This window comes from Podarcis tiliguerta, assembly GCF_965153285.1.
Source record: "Podarcis tiliguerta genome assembly, chromosome: 5".
Classification (NCBI taxonomy): Eukaryota; Metazoa; Chordata; class Lepidosauria; order Squamata; family Lacertidae; genus Podarcis; species Podarcis tiliguerta.
This window is the reverse complement of record NC_139538.1, coordinates 4,091,292-4,109,103: the sequence shown is the minus strand read 5'-3', so window position 1 is coordinate 4,109,103 and position 17,812 is coordinate 4,091,292. Positions and strand designations below refer to the sequence as shown.

The following is a 17,812-nucleotide window of genomic DNA, read 5'->3' as shown; positions in this document are numbered from 1 at the left end:
GGCCTGGCTCTCAACTGGACGGAGAGAACTCGGATTTCAGTCTCTGCCAAAATCGTTAATGCTTAAATCATTACGGTGCAGAGGCAAGGCTTAAAAGGCACATTAGGTGAACCGCACGGCCGGAGGCAAGCTAAGAAGTTGATCCAACAAGCCACAGGCCACCCTGCCGCTTCCTTTTGAAGCGTGGGGTGGGCACAACCTTTGGTGCAGCCAATGACAGGGGTCCTGAGACTGGGCAAGCAATTGGGTGCTCTGTGACCTAGGAGGCGGAGATGGTTCCAGTGCCCAATTGGCATCCTGACTGTCACCAGGGACATCACTGATAGGAGGAAGTGCTGGAGGTGGCTCCACGGTGGGAGGGTCTTTGGGAGGGTCCTGGCTATCAGGGTGTGGTAGCAGAAGAGTACAAGGATGCTATTGTCCAATGGATAATTCAACTACAGCAGATGACAGCGGCAGCCTTGCTGGTTCAATCAGAAGTCTATCCTCTCAAGAATTCCCACTTCTCCCCTGCTCATCCAAAAAAATGAATAACTCTCTAGTCTTGGTCAACAAAAGCAGATTACCCACAGGGCAAAGGTCAAACACACGCATCTCTTCACACATGCAAAGGGGAAAGAGTCAGTGTGGGCACTGTGCTCTATCTGGATTCAAACCACTTATCAGATATGAAGTTACTATCTCTCTGCCAGGAGCCAAGTTGCACTATGGGCCTATTGTGTAGACAAAAAGAGATTAAGGTGCAAGAGATTCAGTGGTCTATGTATGCTAGACATGAGCTGTGGACCTCAATCAGATCATACCCATAAGTCAAGGCCAAACAGCCCATATGCAGAAGAGCTGGTCAGCTGTGGGCAAACATTTCCCACCCACCCCAACCAGAAAAAGGTCTTAGTCCTCATTCTACAAAAAGGCAACCTGTCCAGTACTGTTAAAAGATGTACCAGGGAACTGAAACTCACAGCCTAGCTTAACGCAAGCAAAGAGAATCAGGATCCTGGGTCATTGTAGCAGTCTGCAAGTCATCCTTCACACATTCAGGTTTGGGGTTCCCGTGCCCCCCCCAAACTGTCTCACTATGTTTGCTAATCAGACACGTTCACAGTGCTTCAAAAACCTGGAAAACCTGCTTGACTAGAGATCAGAAAGGTCAAGAAAAAATTGACATGCATCAGTCAAAGATGCTTCATTCATACTATCTACAGTCCTGTGAAAAACAACCATTGCTACACAGCCAAAGAGCTAGAAGCACAGCAATTGGGGTGTGGGGGTGTGTGACTTCTCTTACACAAATAAGTAAACTGTAAAGCTTAGAACTGCTTGCCTTTCCACGCTGGTGAATGAAAGGTGCTCTGTAACTTGGAAGGTGAAACGGGAATGCGCTCTTAGGAATATTTTACAATCCTCCCATCAGTCGCAGTGGGCCCTAAACAGGAGACCTTCTCAGTGGGCTCTGCCCCAAGTCTTTCGGGTATTTCCAGGTATTCCCAAACTAGCGCCTCATCTTCCCTTTAAATAGCCCACAGAGCTTGTCCTTTTTGACTTGCTGAACATGAGACAGAGACATTTGCTTTGGCAAATGATCCTTTCAAGACCACAAATTTCACACTATTTATATCCCAGTATTTTTCCAGGAATTTCTCACCAGTTGTCATCGTGCTGGCACAGATGCACCAGATTTTGCTGCAGTGGAGGAATGCAAACAGGGCGGGTGGAGGCTTATTATCAGAGCATCTTCTTTAAAACGTGCTCCGCAGGTTGGCCTGGTAATTAAGACAGGTCAGCACGTCCACATAACAAGCCCAAGGATTAGGACAGAGCTAAAACTGTTTCGCTTTTTTGTGCATGCTTTGGCAGTGTCAAAAAACACCTCCCCTTTCTGATGATTTTTCAACACTCCTTGCAAACATGCTCATTTATTCATTTGAATTGCCCCTCACCAAATTGCCTTCAGTGACCCGTCCAAGGCTAATAAAATGCTTTGTGATTTCACTTCATGCTGTGACCTCACCAGAACTGATATAAACTATGCCATCCCACTCAATATAGGATTCCTAACTGGATGGAATGAGCCATGTGACTATATTCAGGAAGAAGACTTGGGGAGGGGATGAAGAGGAACAGTGTGACAGGGAAACACCTAGGCCCAAATCCTGACTCTGTGGCTTCAGGGAAGTTTCTCTTCACCCCACCCCCACCCCTCAGCATCTCAGATGCAAAAGTACAGAGTTTTGTCCATCTTGTTCTGGAGAGTGAGATGAGCCCATTTCTGGAGGTCCAGGGTACCTAAGGGATCACCCAAACCCTTGTACCGCAGCTCAAACACTCAGATAATCCGCAGAAGCATCACTGGTCATTCCCTGAGTTGATGAGGCTCCACCATGAACCCCCAAATTGGGGTTCCCTCCAAATCTGTGCCAAACTTTTGCAGTGTTTTGCAGCAAAAAAAACCCCTTTTTGCAGCACCCCACCAATTCATCAATTGCTACTCAAACCTGGGGTCATAGCTATCAATCCTAGGTTTAAGAAGCAATTGCTCCGTTTGTGGTGAGTGGCAAAAGACAGGGTTTTAACTGCAAAAAAAAACCAAACGTACAAAAACAAACCTGCAAAACTTTGGCATGGGTTTGCAGAGAATCCCAACTTTTGTAGTTCGTATTTATTGGGCCCATAAACGGAGCCTCCGGCGTCACTGGCCCAGTCCTGTGGAATACGATGCCTTCTGTGCCAACTTTTTAACATCTGCTGAGAAGTTTTCTAGTCTGCCAGGCCTTTGCAGGCAATTAATAATACATCCAGCCACAATGGTGAAGTGTTAAGTCTTTTTTTTTTATACTGCTTATATTGTATGGGATTGTTTTTATTGCTGTAAAACCACTGTGATGTGTGACATAGTGGTATAGAAATATTTTTATAAATAAATAAACCCAGCCACCAAGTTCAGCTGAAGCCTCGGGGTTTTTTTGCCTCTGCAATCGTCAGGTGAAAGTGCAGAGCCACGGTGGGTCTTTGCTTTCTGACGGCAGCTCAGAGTTGAAAGCAGGAGACAGAGATTCATTCCTCTGAGCAGCCATCAGGTGTAGAGAGGGAGAAGATAGATGCAACTCTAGCTCTCATCATCTCTAGCTCCCAACTGGAGGATGTAGGTGCCCCAGGACTTGCTTGGTAACCTTTAAAGCCCTACACGGCCTAGGACCCTCGTACCTACGGGACCGCCTCTCCTGGTATGCCCCACAGAGAAACCTACGGTCTGCAAATAAAAACATCCTGAAGGTCCCAGGCCTCAGAGAGGTTAGGCTGGCCTCAACTAGAGCCAGGGCTTTCTCGGCTGTGGCTCCAATCTGGTGGAACGCGCTGTCACAAGAGACTAGGGCCCTGCGGGACTTGACATCTTTCCGCAGGGCCTGTAAGACAGAGCTGTTCCACAAGGCCTTTGGTCAGGGCGCAGCCTGACCCCCTCCTCTGGCAATCTGCACAGGGTCCTGCTTAATGGTTGCCATCAATTTGATTTTAATGAATTTTTATAATGGAAGGTTTTTAGAATGTTTGATTATTTTCATTGTTGTTAGCCGCCCTGAGCCCAGCTTTGGCTGGGGAGGGCAGGGTATAAATAAAATTTATTATTATTATTGGTAGAGCAAGTGGACCTGTCTCCACCTCTCACCTCCAGCTTGCAAAACCCCTCCAAGTCTTGGCAGCTTCAAACCAACAGGTGGACAGAGGGGCAGTAAATCCCCCTGCCTAATGTCATGCTTAGTCCCACAGGTAGAGGAAGAGGCCAAGGCAAGAAGCTGCCCTTCTGGGAGGCAGGAGCTGGTAACACAAACTTTTTGTTGGCTAGCACAGTGTAATGGTTCTAGGGGTTGCTAGTGCGTAAACTTGTCCCAACGTCTGGCTGGGTTGCCTGAGTGAACCTTTCCTGTCCGGGCAGCCACTCGCCTGTGACCGTCTCAATCGCTGGCAGAATCCGTCAGTGGGCATTTCTTAAACTTCTTCCAGCAAAGAAGTTCTTTGACGCCCAGTCTCCGCCTACTCTCCCTGCGAGGAAGCCTTCTGCGCAAGGAGGGCGTGGGCAGCGGAGGACCCCTTCTCTCCCCGCTGGTCTCCAGCAAGGAGTCATGGGATCGCCTCGCCGCTTCCCCCATCTGCCCCCCTTCTCCACTGGAGCTACGCTGATTCTCTCCCCCAGAAGATGGGCTGCCCCTCCCACTCCCGGGACGCTCTCTGGGATCCCTTTGGAGCTTGCTCTCTCCCTCGGACACTGATGGGAGTTCCCTGACACGGCTAGCCAAAATTGAGCGACCCAGAAATGTTATGGGGCGCAGAGATATTATGACGGTCAAGTATTCCAGCCTCATGTGGGGCACAGTGAGCTCCTAAGACTTTCAGGCATCCAGCTTATAAAACTTACCTCATCATTATCTTCCTTCTCCTCATCATCAGACTCGGCGCTATCATCCAATGGATCTTCTAGAAGGAAACAAGATGAAACATAAGAGAAAATGAGCACAGCAGTTTGCTTCAGCAGAAGTCCCCACCACCACCACTACCCTCATTTTCGACACTGACTGATATTTTTACTCTCTTTGGGCATGTTCCAAAGGGGACACTTCCCTGCACAAGCCATAATGAAAGCAGTGCTGTGTTAAGACATTTGGCCCAACCATTTCCCATCGCTTTATAGAGGGGTGGCCTTAAAATGCCCTCGGAAGTTCTTTGCAATTGGGGTGGGGTGCTAGGCAAAGCTGTAACATTTTGTGTTGGGGTTGCTCATGGCAGCAGAGGTGAGGCAGCAGACAGACGCAATCTTTCTCTTGCAGAACAGTGCTTGGGGCAACAGCGGAACTGTGGGGAGTAGCAGCTTGGTGATATTCCTTCTGGCAAGCCTCCAGGGGAGAGGGTTTAAAAGAACAACAACATCCAAGAACGGCCACATAAAACTTGAAATCATGATAAGCATCGCTCCCTTTGGGACACTGGCATTTGCAAGGAGGAATGCTGCCAAGCTGCTGCTTCTTGTCCAAAGTTTTTCAGGTAAGAGAAAGACTGACCCTCTGCTGCCTTCTTATAAGAAGAGCCCGTTGGGTCAGGCCAATGGCCCATCCAGTCCAGCATCCTGTTCTCAGAGTGGCCAACCAGATGACCATCCAGCCTCTGCTTAAAAACCTCCAATGAAGGAGAGTGTCCACTGCTATCAGATGCTGGTGTGGTTGCTTGGGAGCAAACAAGCAAGACTCCAACCTGTCTTTTCCAGGCTTTATTATCTGTACAAACTACCATATTTTTGCCCTATAGGACACACTGGCCCATAGGACACACCTCCTTTTTTGGGGGGGGGGGGAATGAATAAAAAAATAATAATTCCCCCCCCCAGCCGCGGGGCTGGGGCGGGGGAAGCCCAGGCTTCCCCCGACCCCAGAACAGGCTGCTATCCGCAAGCCTTCCCGCCGGGCTCGCAAGGCTTGCAGACACCTGCGCGAAGCACGGGGCGCCCTCTGGAGGGCGCCCCGTGCTCCAGGCAGCAGACTGCTATCCGCAGCCTAGGGAGCCCTGCGGGAACTCCCATGGGCTCCCCAGGCTTGCTGATAGCTTCTGAAGCCTGGAGAGCGAGAGGGGTCGGTGCGCACCAACCCCTCTCACTCTCCAAGCTTCAGTGAAAGCCTGCATTCGCCCCATAGGACGCACACAGATTTCCCCTTCATTTTTGGAGGGGGAAAAGTGCGTCCTATGGGGCGAAAAATACGGTATTTACAGTGCAGAGCGTCGCAAGTCCATGTCTGCTCAGTCGCTAGCAGACTCTGGGAGTGGGCAGTCCTTATACTTTCCCCAGCATAACAACCGTGTGACCCCCAACCTTCTCCTCCTCTCTCTGCGCCAAAGACTACTGCGCAGAACGGGCGCTGGCAAAGGGGGACTCGCCTCCCCTCCGCTTTGCTCAGGCTTGGTGCTGAGGCTCTCCCTAGCATCTTCTGATCCTTGCACCCCCTCCCCACTGGAGGTGTGGTTTCCCTCCTCGCCAGAAGAAGAACTACTTCGCAAGACCTTCGGAGGCTCCCTGTAACACAACTGCCCTTCCACCTCTCGCCTCTGAGCTGATGGCAGTTCCCTGACAACTGCCTTCCAAGAAAGTCCATTCCACTGTCAAAACAGCCCATGCCATCAGAAAGTTCTTCCTACTGTTTAATGTTCCTAATATATGTGTGCTTCTAGATGAGTGTTTATTGTGGGAAGGGTGCTCCACATGCATGTAAATTTTCCAGGGAAGATTACTTAAGTTAAAAAAAAAACATTTATATTAACACAACAACTTGTTTATTGCAGTAAGATCCTGCCTGGAAGTGCTCTAAGACACCTAACTCCTCCATAATTTGTAATCTAAATGTATTTGCAAGCTGAGAAATGACTAGCTGAGTCACAATACAGTTCAGCTCACAGCTAGTGGCTATTTTGCTCGTGGCCAAACTATAGTATTCAAGCACATTGCTGCAAAATTTCCACTGATATGTTAAATGAATCGTGCTCTGCAGCTGACCACACAGAACAATCACGTGACTGCCTCATGATGGGCTGAAAGGCGACACAGAGATGAAATTGCCATGCTAAAAGCTGCAATCCTAGTTCACTTACCAAGAAGTAAGTCTGGCTGAAATAAGTGGGCCTTATTCATGAGTAAACACAATTACTGCGATGCGGTAAGGCAGCAATCATAAGCACAATTACTTGGAAGTAAGCGCCAATGAACTCAGTGGAGTTTACCTGCAAGTGAACAGGTTTAGGAAAATGCTGCCAGGCTGCAATCGTCTGGAAGTCTTTCCAAATGAAATCAGTGGGGTTTACTTCTATGTATACGTGGTTATCATCGCAAGGGTTGTGTGAATTGATCCTAGAAGACGCACCTTCTGTTTCAGCTTTAAAACATCTGCTGAAAAAGTTTCTATTCCAGGGGAGATCAGGTAAGTTTAAGAAACATGTTGCCAACAACCCATTTGTTTTAAGTCTATTTCCATTAGGCTTATGCAGGGAATTAAAAGCACGTATTTTATTTCATTTCATTTCATTTCTATACCCGAAGGTCTCAGGGCGGTTCACATAAAGGACCACATACATAAAATCAAAATACAAACAACAACCCAGTAAAGAAAAAAAAACACACCCTAAAAAGAGCCAGCATTTCAAAAAGGTTATAGGATGTAGATCAGGTCAGGCAAAGGCCTGGTTAAAAAGGAACCTTTTCGTCTGGCACCTAAAGGTGTATAGTGAAGGTGCCTGGTGAACTTCCCTGGGCAAGTTCCATAATATTTCCATAATAGCTAGCTGATTTCTGATCTTAACATTTTAAATGTTTTTTTATTGCATGATTTTGCATAAAATTATAAAGACTTATGGTTTTTAAAAAATGAATAGTGGTATATAAACATTGATGCTCTCGGTATGAAACCCCCTAGCCTGCCTTCTTCCAGTCCTTTGCCTGAGAGCAACAAAAGCTTTCTAATAAAGATTTTCAGCCCAGATGCGACTGTGTGTCCCTCTGACCTGATTTAAGCTGCTTGATAATAAACTCAATCTGCTGGATCATATCAGCGTTTCCTTCCTCGATGTAGCAGCGCAGAATGTCTTCCATTTCCTGGACGGGTTGGAAAACAGAGCCGTGTCAGTGGATCATATGGGTGACCTCAGCAAAGGGTCATTTCACTGGTTTGTTTAGCTTCAGAAAAGAACGTTGCGGTGGGAGAGCTGTGCCCAACTGCAGACATTCTGTTCTCTCCATCCACCAGAGCAGTGCCTGGCCATGGGAGGGGAAAAGCAGACATATTTCTGACACCTAAGTCAAACACAGAATGATTTAAGACTGGGTGTGCTGACCCCTGCAATTTCTCCAAATGCGGGAAACTCGACTGCATAATGTGTAACAGTGAAAACTCTCAAACAAATGTGGTTCACAGCTTCTCAAAGTCTTCCATATCTCGCAGAGGCCAAACCAGAACAAATACCCAAATAGCACTTTGAGTAGGGTTTTTTTCCAGCCGGAACTCACCAGCACTCAGTTCCGGCACCTCTCAGATGGGTGCCACTGCCATTCTAAGAGAACAAGGGAGGTGTTCATGGTGAGTTCTGGCACGTCTTTTTCTAAAAAAATAGCACTGCGTACAGGAACTTATTAAAAGTCACCAAGTAGCAAGCTAGCCTTTAGCTGCTCCTAATACAAGTATAGTATTAGGTATTGTATCCCATTTGTCCTCACTGCCTTGTCGTGGTGAAGGGGCTTGAATAACTCAGAGAAGCTATGAGCTATGCCGTGCAGGGCCACCCAAGATGGAGAGGTCATAGTGGAGAGTTTTGACCAAACGTGATCCACCTGGAGCAGGAACCGGCAAGCCACTCCAGTACCCCTGCCAAGAAAACTCCATGGACAAAGACAACAGGCATATAAAAGTTATGACGCTGGAAGATGAGCCCCTCAGGTCGGAAGGCGTCCAACATGCTACTGAGGAAGAGCGGAGGACAAGTACAAGTAGATTCAGAGCTGATGAAGCGGCTGGGCCAAAGCCGAAAAGGACGCTCAGTTGCGGATATGCATGGAAGTCCAATGCTGTAAAGAAAAATATTGCATAGGAACCTGGAATGTAAGAACCATGAACCTTGGTAAGCTGGGATGTGGTCAAAAATGAGATGGCAAGAATAAATATTGACATCCTGGGCATCAGTGAACTAAAATGGACGGGAATAGGCGAATTCAGTTTGGATGACCATCATATATCTACTACTGTGGGCAAGAATCCCGTAAAAGAAATGGAGTGGCCCTCATAGTCAACAAAAGAGTGGCGAAAGCTGTACTGGGATGCAATCTCAAAAATGATACAATGATCTTGATACGAATCCAAGGCAGACCTTTTAACATCACAGTAATCCAAGTTTATGCACCAACCACTGGTGCTGAAGAAGCTGAAATTGACCAGTTCTATGAAGACTTATAAGACCTTATAGAATTGACACCAAAGAAGGATGTTCTTCTCATTATAGGGGATTGGAATGCTAAAGTAGGGAGTCAAGAGATAAAAGGAACAACTGGTAAGTTTGGCCTTGGAGAGCAAAATGAAGCAGGGCAAAGGCTAACAGAGTTCTGTCAAGAGAACAAGCTGGTCATCACAAACACTCTTTTCCAACAACACAAGAGACGACTCTACACATGGACATCACCAGATGGGAAGCATTGAAATCTGATTGATTATATTCTCTGCAGCCAAAGATGGAGAAGCTCTATACAGTCAGCAAAAACAAGACCTGGAGCTGACTGTGGCTCAGATCATCAGCTTCTTATAGCAAAATTCAAGCTTAAACTGAAGAAAGTAGAAAAAACCACTGGGCCGGTAAGAAACAATCGAAATCAAGTCCCTTATGAATACACAGTGGAAGTGAGGAACAAGTTTAAGGATTAAGATTTGGTGGACAGAGTGCCTGAAGAACTATGGATGGAGGCTCATAAAATTCTACAGGAGACAGCAACGAAAACCATCCCAATGAAAAGGAAATGCAAGAAAGCAAAGTGGCTGTCCAACAAGGCTTTACAAATAGCAGGGGAGAGAAGGCAAGCAAAATGCAAGGGAGATAGTTAAAGATACAGGAAATTGAATGCAGATTTCCAAAAAATAGCAAGGAGAGACAAGAAGGCCTTCTTAAACGAGCAATGTAAAGAAATAGAGGAAACAACAGAATGGGAAAAACCAGAGATCTGTTCAAGAAAATTGGAGATATGAAAGGAACATTTCGTACAAAGATTACCATAATAAAGGACAAAAGTGGTAAGGACCTAACAGAAGCAGAAGACATCAAGAAGAGGTGGCAAGAATACACAGAGGAATTATACCAGAAAGATATGGATGTCTCGTACACCCCAGGTAGTGTGGTTTCTGACCTTGAGCCAGACATCCTGGAGAGTGAAGTCAAATGGGCCATAGAAAGCACTGCAAATAACAAGGCCAGTGGAAGCGATGATATTCCAGCTGAGCTATTTAAAATTTTAAAAGATGGTGCTGTTAAGGTGCTACACTCAATATGCCAGCAAGTTTGGAAAACTCAGCAGTGGCCAGAGGACTGGAGAAGATCAGTCTACATCCCAATCCCAAAAAAGGGCAATGCCAAAGAATGCTCCAACTACCACACAATTACACTCATTTCACACGCTAGCAAGGTTATGCTTAAAATTCTACAAGGCAGGCTCAAGCAGTATGTGGACCGAGAACTCCCAGAAATGCAAGCTGGATTTCGAAGGGGCAGAGGAACCAGAGACCACATTTCAAACATGCGCTGGATTATGGAGAAAGCTAGAGAGTTCCAGAAAGACATCTACTTCTGCTTCATTGACTATGCAAAAGCCTTTGACTGTGTCGATCACAGCAAACTATGGCAAGTTCTTAAAGAAATGGGAGTGCCTGATCACCTCATCTGTCTCCTGAGAAATCTCTATGTGGGACAAGAAGCTACAGTTAGAACTGGATATGGAACAACTGATTGGTTCAAAATTGGGAAAGGAGTACAACAAGGCTGTATATTGTCTCTCTGTTTATTAAACTTATATGCAGAATTCATCATGCGAAAGGCTGGGCTCCATGATCACCGCAGATGGTGACAGCAGTCACGAAATTAAAAGACACCTGCTTCTTGGGAGAAAAGCAATGACAAATCTAGACAGCATCTTAAAAAGCAGAGACATAACCTTGCCAACAAAGGTCCATATAGTTAAAGCTATGGTTTTCCCAGTAGTGATGTATGGAAGTGAGAGTTGGACCATAAAGAAGGCTGATCGCAGAAGAATGAATGCTTTTGAATTCTGGTGCTGAAGGAGACTCTTGAGAGTCCCATGGACTGCAAGAAGATCAAACCTATCCATTCTGAAGGAAACCAGCCCTGAGTGCTCACTGGAAGGACAGATCCTGAAGCTGAGGCTCCAAGACTTTGGCCGCCTCCCTGGAAAAGACCCTGAAGTTGGGAAAGATGGAGGGCACAAGGAGAAGGGAACGACAGAGGACAAGATGGTTGGACAGTGTTCTCAAAGCTACCAGCATGAGTTTGACCAAACTGCGGGAGGCAGTGGAACACAGGAGTGCCTGGCATGCTCTGGTCCATGGGGTCATGAAGAGTCGGACACGACTAAACAACTAAACAACAACAACAACATCCCATTTGTCCATTAGGGAGGAAAAATCCAAACATGTCTGCTTGCATTTTTTGCCTGTTAGAAGTTGCCAAGCCAATAATAAGATTCTAAGTTAAGAACATCAAAGCTTCTCCTGGGGAGATTCTTCCATCTTTCCTTCTCAAGTGATACAAGATGAGTTGATGGTGAGTAGCAATTTAAAAACAAAGCCATTTGATCCACCAATTTAAAAACCCTGCTGCAGTGTGTTCACAGATAGCTTTTTAGAATAGGCTAGGGGAGATAAGATAAGAATCACAGGCAAGAACACAAACATCCATCAGGCTTACACTTAAAACGGATTTCACATAATGGCACAGACCCAGAGTGAGAGCTAGCGCAAATCAGAACAGATACCAGCTTTTGTTGGGCTGTTTAGTTGTGGTGTATTGTTATCTCCCACCAAAACATTTCTGCAGAAGGCAATTCATCACCTCTTCCCATTCAGCAAGACCAACTTACAAGGATAGCGTACTGCCTCTTTCACAATGCCCTGCGGTTCCATTAAAGCCCTAATTTAACACAGATAACTTCTTGCAAGGGATGGAATTGATTCAGCCTACACCATTCTGTGACCTTGCAAATGTTACTTACGAAGCAGCTGGCAAAACTCAGCCTCGGCCCAAGCCCACTCAGCAGCACTGCAGCTGCTGGCAACACGCTCAGATCCTAAGTGGACAGAGCACCAGAACATGGAAGATCAACACTGCTGATGGGCCTCAGGCTTTGAGGTCATGGCTTGTGTTCAGAAAAAGGCGAGAGAGAAACAGAATGCCAACTCAGGTGTGCTTGCGTTGTCATTTTGCCATGCATTTACTGAAAAAACTACCATCCCTGGGAAGGCCCATATACCTGGAGGGTGGGACCATTCCCTCCCTGAAGATGTGCTTTATTTTGGTTGCAATCTGATGTGCACATAGTTAGAAGAAAAACCCAGTGACAATGAAGTCAAAGGTACTCCCTGCTGGGTAAATATACTTCAAACAAAGCTGTTAACACTTGCAGTTCTGAGCAATGAAGGAAACAAATTCCCACAGCCATCTTGATCTCCAGCATGAGAAAAGATTGCTGGACTGGAGGGGCCTTCGATCTTATCCATCAGAGATATTCTGAATGTTAAAGGGACAAGGTGGAGACCTCTGGGATTTGGAGTAAGTGAAAGGACAGATTCGTAGTAAGCACAGGTAACTCACTGGGAATGGGTACCCATTAAGGGAGACCTTAATACAGAATGTGTGGATTAACCAAGTAGTTGCTCTGGAAATTACCATGGAGGTAAATTGAATTTCCCTTAAAAAGCAGCATGGGATCACATCATGGGGAAACAACAGCCATGCTACTGGGGGCATAGTATCATTCTGTCAGGACACCCACGAAGGAGGGGGCTGAGATCTTCAGAAACCAAGTATCCCATTGAGGCATGAGACCTTTTCAAGAAAGGAAAAAATACAACTTAAAAGCGAAGTATTGCAATTGAAAGTGCGGCAATTATTAGGAAATCCTAGCTTTCTCTCATTCACTGCTGCTGACTTAGCCCCTTGCTTTGTTTAGAGCAAATAAACAGCAGCCCGGGCTCCCTCACCATTGCTCGAGCTTCTTCTCGTATGGATGGAATAGCGAGGATGCTGTAAAGTGCCCCATTCACGTACGGATGAATCTGCAAATGAAAAGCAATGTATAAGCCCATTTCCCACCATCTGAGACACTGTCTGATGCTCATCCTCTCCCTCTTCTGTCCCACCTGCCCTCAAGAACCACATCTTCAGCAATGCCTTTCCAAGCTGCCCTGGACCTTGTTCCTCCTTAACTCACCATGTAGTATTATGGCTAAAAGTGCAATGTACAAGCCAGGAAATCCCCAGGTCATACCGTATTTTTCGCTCTATAAGACGCACTTTTTCCCTCCTAAAAAGTAAGGGGAAATGTGTGCGCGTCTTATGGAGCGAATGCAGGCTGCGTTGCTTTCGCTGAAGCCAGAACTGCAAGAGGGATTGCTGCGCAGCAATCCCTCTTGCTGTTCTGGCTTCAGGGATAGCCGCGCAAAGGCTCTTCAACAACATTTGATTCAGAATATTTTTTTTCTTGTTTTCCTCCTCTAAAAACTAGGTACTCTTATAGAGTGAAAAATATGGTATTTCACTTCCACCATTAACTCAATTGGAGACCTTAGGCAAGCCAACCTCTCTGAGTCTCTATCCGCAGGGTGCAATTTGGAGGGATTAAGCCTGACCTATCTTGCAAAGGTGTATAAGATCAGAATACAAAGAATAAGATAAGAATATGAAACCCTTTGAATACGAAACACTATCCGTTTTAGTCATGAGATGTTCCACACAAGTGTTCTCAAAGCCGCTTAAATAAAAAGTGAACACACCATAAAAACACAGCAATAAAAAATATTCATGTTTCCTGTCGCAATTGAACTGATTTATCTACAAAGTCCTAAATGGCTTGTGACCAGGATGCTTAAAAGACTGTCACTACCACCTGACCCTTGTCATTCACTAAGGTGGTGGTTCTCAAACTTTTTTCTCTGGACCACACTTTCAGAAAACAATTTGCTTGTGCTATACCCAGTTTTTTTTATTGATAAAGAAATATATTGGGAAACAAAAAGAAACACCCGCTAGCAGTGCTTCATTTATAACACAGAACTCAACTATTTTATAATATGATCACAGGACATCCAGAAAGTTTAAAACAATGCAGCTACATAAGAACAGGAATCATTCTCAAAGTATAATTATAAACGAGCATCTTGCATTCAGTATGCACCTTAAGTATGTACACAAACGCAATGGAAGGTGTGAGCTTGATTTTGCTGGGAAATCTCATTTATATATCAGGTCTAATTTGAGACAAACAAATTCTCATCTCCTCATCAACACAGAGAGGCCTTTCTCTTTTCTGATCTTTCACATTTGTCAAAGTTGAAAGTACCTGTTCACTACAGTATGTCCTGGAAAACTGCAAAAGAATAGCCAATGGCGTGGATACTATACTATACGTCATTGAAATGATCCATTTTTTCTTTGATTGCCCTTGAATCTTCTCGCCATCTTCTCCTGCCAAACCAGTGTGGTGCGGCACGCCCTTTGAGAACCACTGCACTAAAGTGCCACCATCTAAAGCAGTGGTGGCCAAACTTGGCCTTCCAGAAGTTTGTTGGACTACAACTCCCATCATCCCTAGCTAACAGGACCAGTGGCCAGGGATGATGGGAACTGTAGTCCTAAAACAGCTGGAGGGCCAAGTTTGGCCACCACTGGTCTAAAGCGTGGTTGACGGGAAGGAAGGATACGGTTTTCCACCACTGAACCCTGGCTGTGGAATTCTTTGCTCCACAAGAGTTCTCCAGTCCTACAGTTCCAGGTACAAAGGCAACCTTCTCCAAACCGGAGCCTAACCCTAACCCTAACCCTAACCTTCTCCAAACCGGAGCCCGCCAACTGTTTTGGACTTAAGTTCCCATCAGCCGCTGCCACCAAGGCGCTGCTGCTATTAATGCAATACTTTCAGTTTGCAAATTGACCTCCAAAGGCACAGAAGCCGGTGGCTCTGTGTCCTGACATCTCCAGAAGCTGAGATCTGGAATCATGAGAGCAACATGTGCGTTTCTGAAGAAGGACCGCGTGACACAGAGTGTTGTGACTCAGGGTCAGAGAGATACTTTGAAGATAATTCCAGGAACTGGCAGTCTGGAATCCAAATGGGCTTGGTAAGAACGATACAGCTGTCTGACATTTCTTACTTTTTCTGTTACCCTTTGAGAATTCTAAAAAGAGGGTGGAGGGAAGAAGAGTGCCTTTGCAGTGTCCAGATAATTTCCCAAGATGAAGAACTTCTATTCGCCACCAAGGTATTTTCAGAAACAGTCACACACCCAGGTTTTTATTTGCAATAAATAGAAGATGTTCTGTTTTGATTTCTAAAAGTGTTTTATCTTTGCCTCCTTCCTTCTTTATACCTGCAAGCATTAGCTATAAAATTACCTCGTGGTTCTCGTGGCCAAGGAGATCTGAGAGAACTTTGAGTACCTCGTTTGCAATGTTCACACACATTTTCTTCCCTGTGGAGGTTCAAAACACAGAGACAAAACACCATCGAGTCAAAAGCATTCCTTAGAAGAAGAAGAAGATGGCATTTTGATTTCCCCCAGACCCATTCATATGACCTGGCTACCCTTCGAGATCTTAACTGCCTTGAGCCCCTGTTAGGGAAAAATGGGAGGTATAAATAAATATATAAGAAGTAGAAGACAAAGAAGAAGAATTAACGGCACAACCTTTGGGATTTTTGAGATTTAGACCAGGAAGAGCCTGACGGATCAGGCCAAGTTACAGGGAACCAGGCAGAGGGCCTTCTCGGTAGTGGCACCTGCCCTCTGGAATGCCCTCCCATCAGATGTCAAATAGAACAACTACTACCAGACTTTTAGAAGACATCTGAAGGCAGCCCTGTTTAGGGAAGCTTTTAATGTTTGATGCATTACTGTATTTTAATATTTTGTTGGAAGCCGCCCAGAGTGGCTGGGGAAGCCCAGCCAGATGGGTGGGGTATAAATAATACATCATCATCATCATCATCATCATTATTATTATTATTACCCATCTAGCCTAGCATCCTGCTCTGACAGTGGTCTACCAGATACCTGAGGGAAAAGCTGGAAGACATCATTTTGGCTACCACAGAAGTAAATGCTACTGAGTTGGATGTGCTAATGGTCTGGCTCAGTAGAAGGCACCAGGGAGGGTGGGAGGTGCTTGTGGGGTTTTCTGCCTCAGGTGCCAAAGAGGTTGGCTATTATTAGGAACCAGGAGCAGGACTGCAATTTGCTTCAGGCAGCAAAACCTCTTGTGCTGGCACTAGGTCAGCATTGTCTAGGGTTGAGTCTTTCCCACTCTCTGCTTACCTGATCCAATTTGGATAATATACAAGCCATTTTATCCGCACTGTGTTTCCAAACCAATTCCCAACAGACATCTGAGCAAACTAACCCAAGTCCTATTAGGCCACCTTTGACATAGAATAGAATCATAGAGTTGGAAGAGACCACAAGGGCCATCGAGTCCAACCCCCTGCCAAGCAGGAAACACCATCAGAGCACTCCTGACATATGGTTGTCAAGCCTCTGCTTAAAGACCTCCAAAGAAGGAGACTCCACCACACTCCTTGGCAGCAAATTCCACTGTCGAACAGCTCTTACTGTCAGGAAGTTCTTCCTAATGTTTAGGTGGAATCTTCTTTCTTGTAGTTTGGATCCATTGCTCCGTGTCCGCTTCTCTGGAGCAGCAGAAAACAACCTTTCTCCCTCCTCTAGGTGACATCCTTTTATATATTTGAACATGGCTATCATATCACCCCTTAACCTCCTCTTCTCCAGGCTAAACATGCCCAGCTCCCTTAGTCATTCCTCATAAGGCATCATTTCCAGGCCTTTGACCATTTTGGTTGCCCTCCTCTGGACACGTTCCAGTTTGTCAGTGTCCTTCTTGAACTGTGGTGCCCAGAACTGGACATGGGTGTTATTGAAAGGCCTTTGCCCCACCGATTCCTGCCTCAGGGCCCCCTCCCCACTGGGATGTGCCCCACCCCACCCCAGAAAGCTCACCATGGGGAAATGCAGTCCCCAGGCTAAAAAAAAGGTCTCCCATCCCTGCTGCACATAATATTTCCTTACACAAACTGAAAGATACCTGAGCTCCGAAGGCAGAGGTTCATGAGCAAGGCTACGGAGTAGGCCAAAGTATAATCGGACATGCTGTCTGTATCTTTTAGTGCATCCACCAACCACAGGATAAGCCCATCTTTGATCATAGTCGACTGCAGAGCCCGCCTGGGAATTCAAAGACAGCGAAAAACATTTGTTTGTTGATTATTCTTAATAATCAATTAATAATCTCTGTGAGAACAGGATGCTGAGGTAGATGGACCTCTGACCCGATTCTGCAGGGCTCCTCTTAACATTCAAAAGTCTGCCACTTGAAATCCATCACCTCCACTTAGCTTGCATCCAGTGAGAAAATTTGCAAGATACAATCTCCTGGAATAGCTAATTTGTGGCACATTGTGATCCCATCGCACAGTGGAGCATTTCACAAGACTGCTCCGCATGCTAACTGCAGGAAAAGCCAGCTCATGATGTCTTAAACTGTGTACAAAGTGGTCCCATGAAATAGCCCTAAATCAGTTATCAGGGTGAGAAGAAGGAACCCAGAAGGAAAGTTGGGGCTTTTTTTTCTGTTTTTAAGCTACGAAGCCATAAATAGTCCCGATAGCAAGGCAGTTAATGTTTCACTCCCTTCTTTATGCCTCCGTCGCTCTCACCCCTTTCTTCAAATGCTAAAATAAACCATGACCCATAAAAAGAGCTAATGAAGGGATGTATTTATGGTTATTGCAGCAGCTGATAATGCTGGGGCCTATTTTCTCCTTTCTCCAGACAGGCCCTTGGCTTATTTAACTCTTTCCTCACCCAGCTTACTCTGCTTGGCGTAAGGTGCCACCAGTGGACACTCCTGCCAATTACTCAAAACTCAATGTACTCTGAACGCACGTGACCTAACATATTCCGCCCCCCAACGAACGAAGGAGGCAGCTGAGAAACATTCAAACACA

The 17,812-nt window shown here is 45.8% G+C and overlaps 1 protein-coding gene across 7 annotated transcripts in view; it reads right to left on the bottom strand.

The window, feature by feature from the left end:
- Positions 1–17,812, bottom strand: part of ARMC9 (armadillo repeat containing 9) — an 89,990-nt gene that overhangs the window by 22,600 nt on the left and 49,578 nt on the right. For all 7 annotated transcript variants that reach the window (XM_083442060.1, XM_083442062.1, XM_083442063.1 and 4 more), the window contains exons 15-19: positions 16,891–17,030; positions 15,187–15,263; positions 12,777–12,851; positions 7,534–7,624; positions 4,412–4,470 (exon numbers count right to left, since the gene is read on the bottom strand). In XM_083442060.1, coding sequence (XP_083298186.1) covers positions 4,412–4,470; positions 7,534–7,624; positions 12,777–12,851; positions 15,187–15,263; positions 16,891–17,030 — 442 coding nt within the window. The remainder of the gene's footprint in view (positions 1–4,411; positions 4,471–7,533; positions 7,625–12,776; positions 12,852–15,186; positions 15,264–16,890; positions 17,031–17,812) is intronic.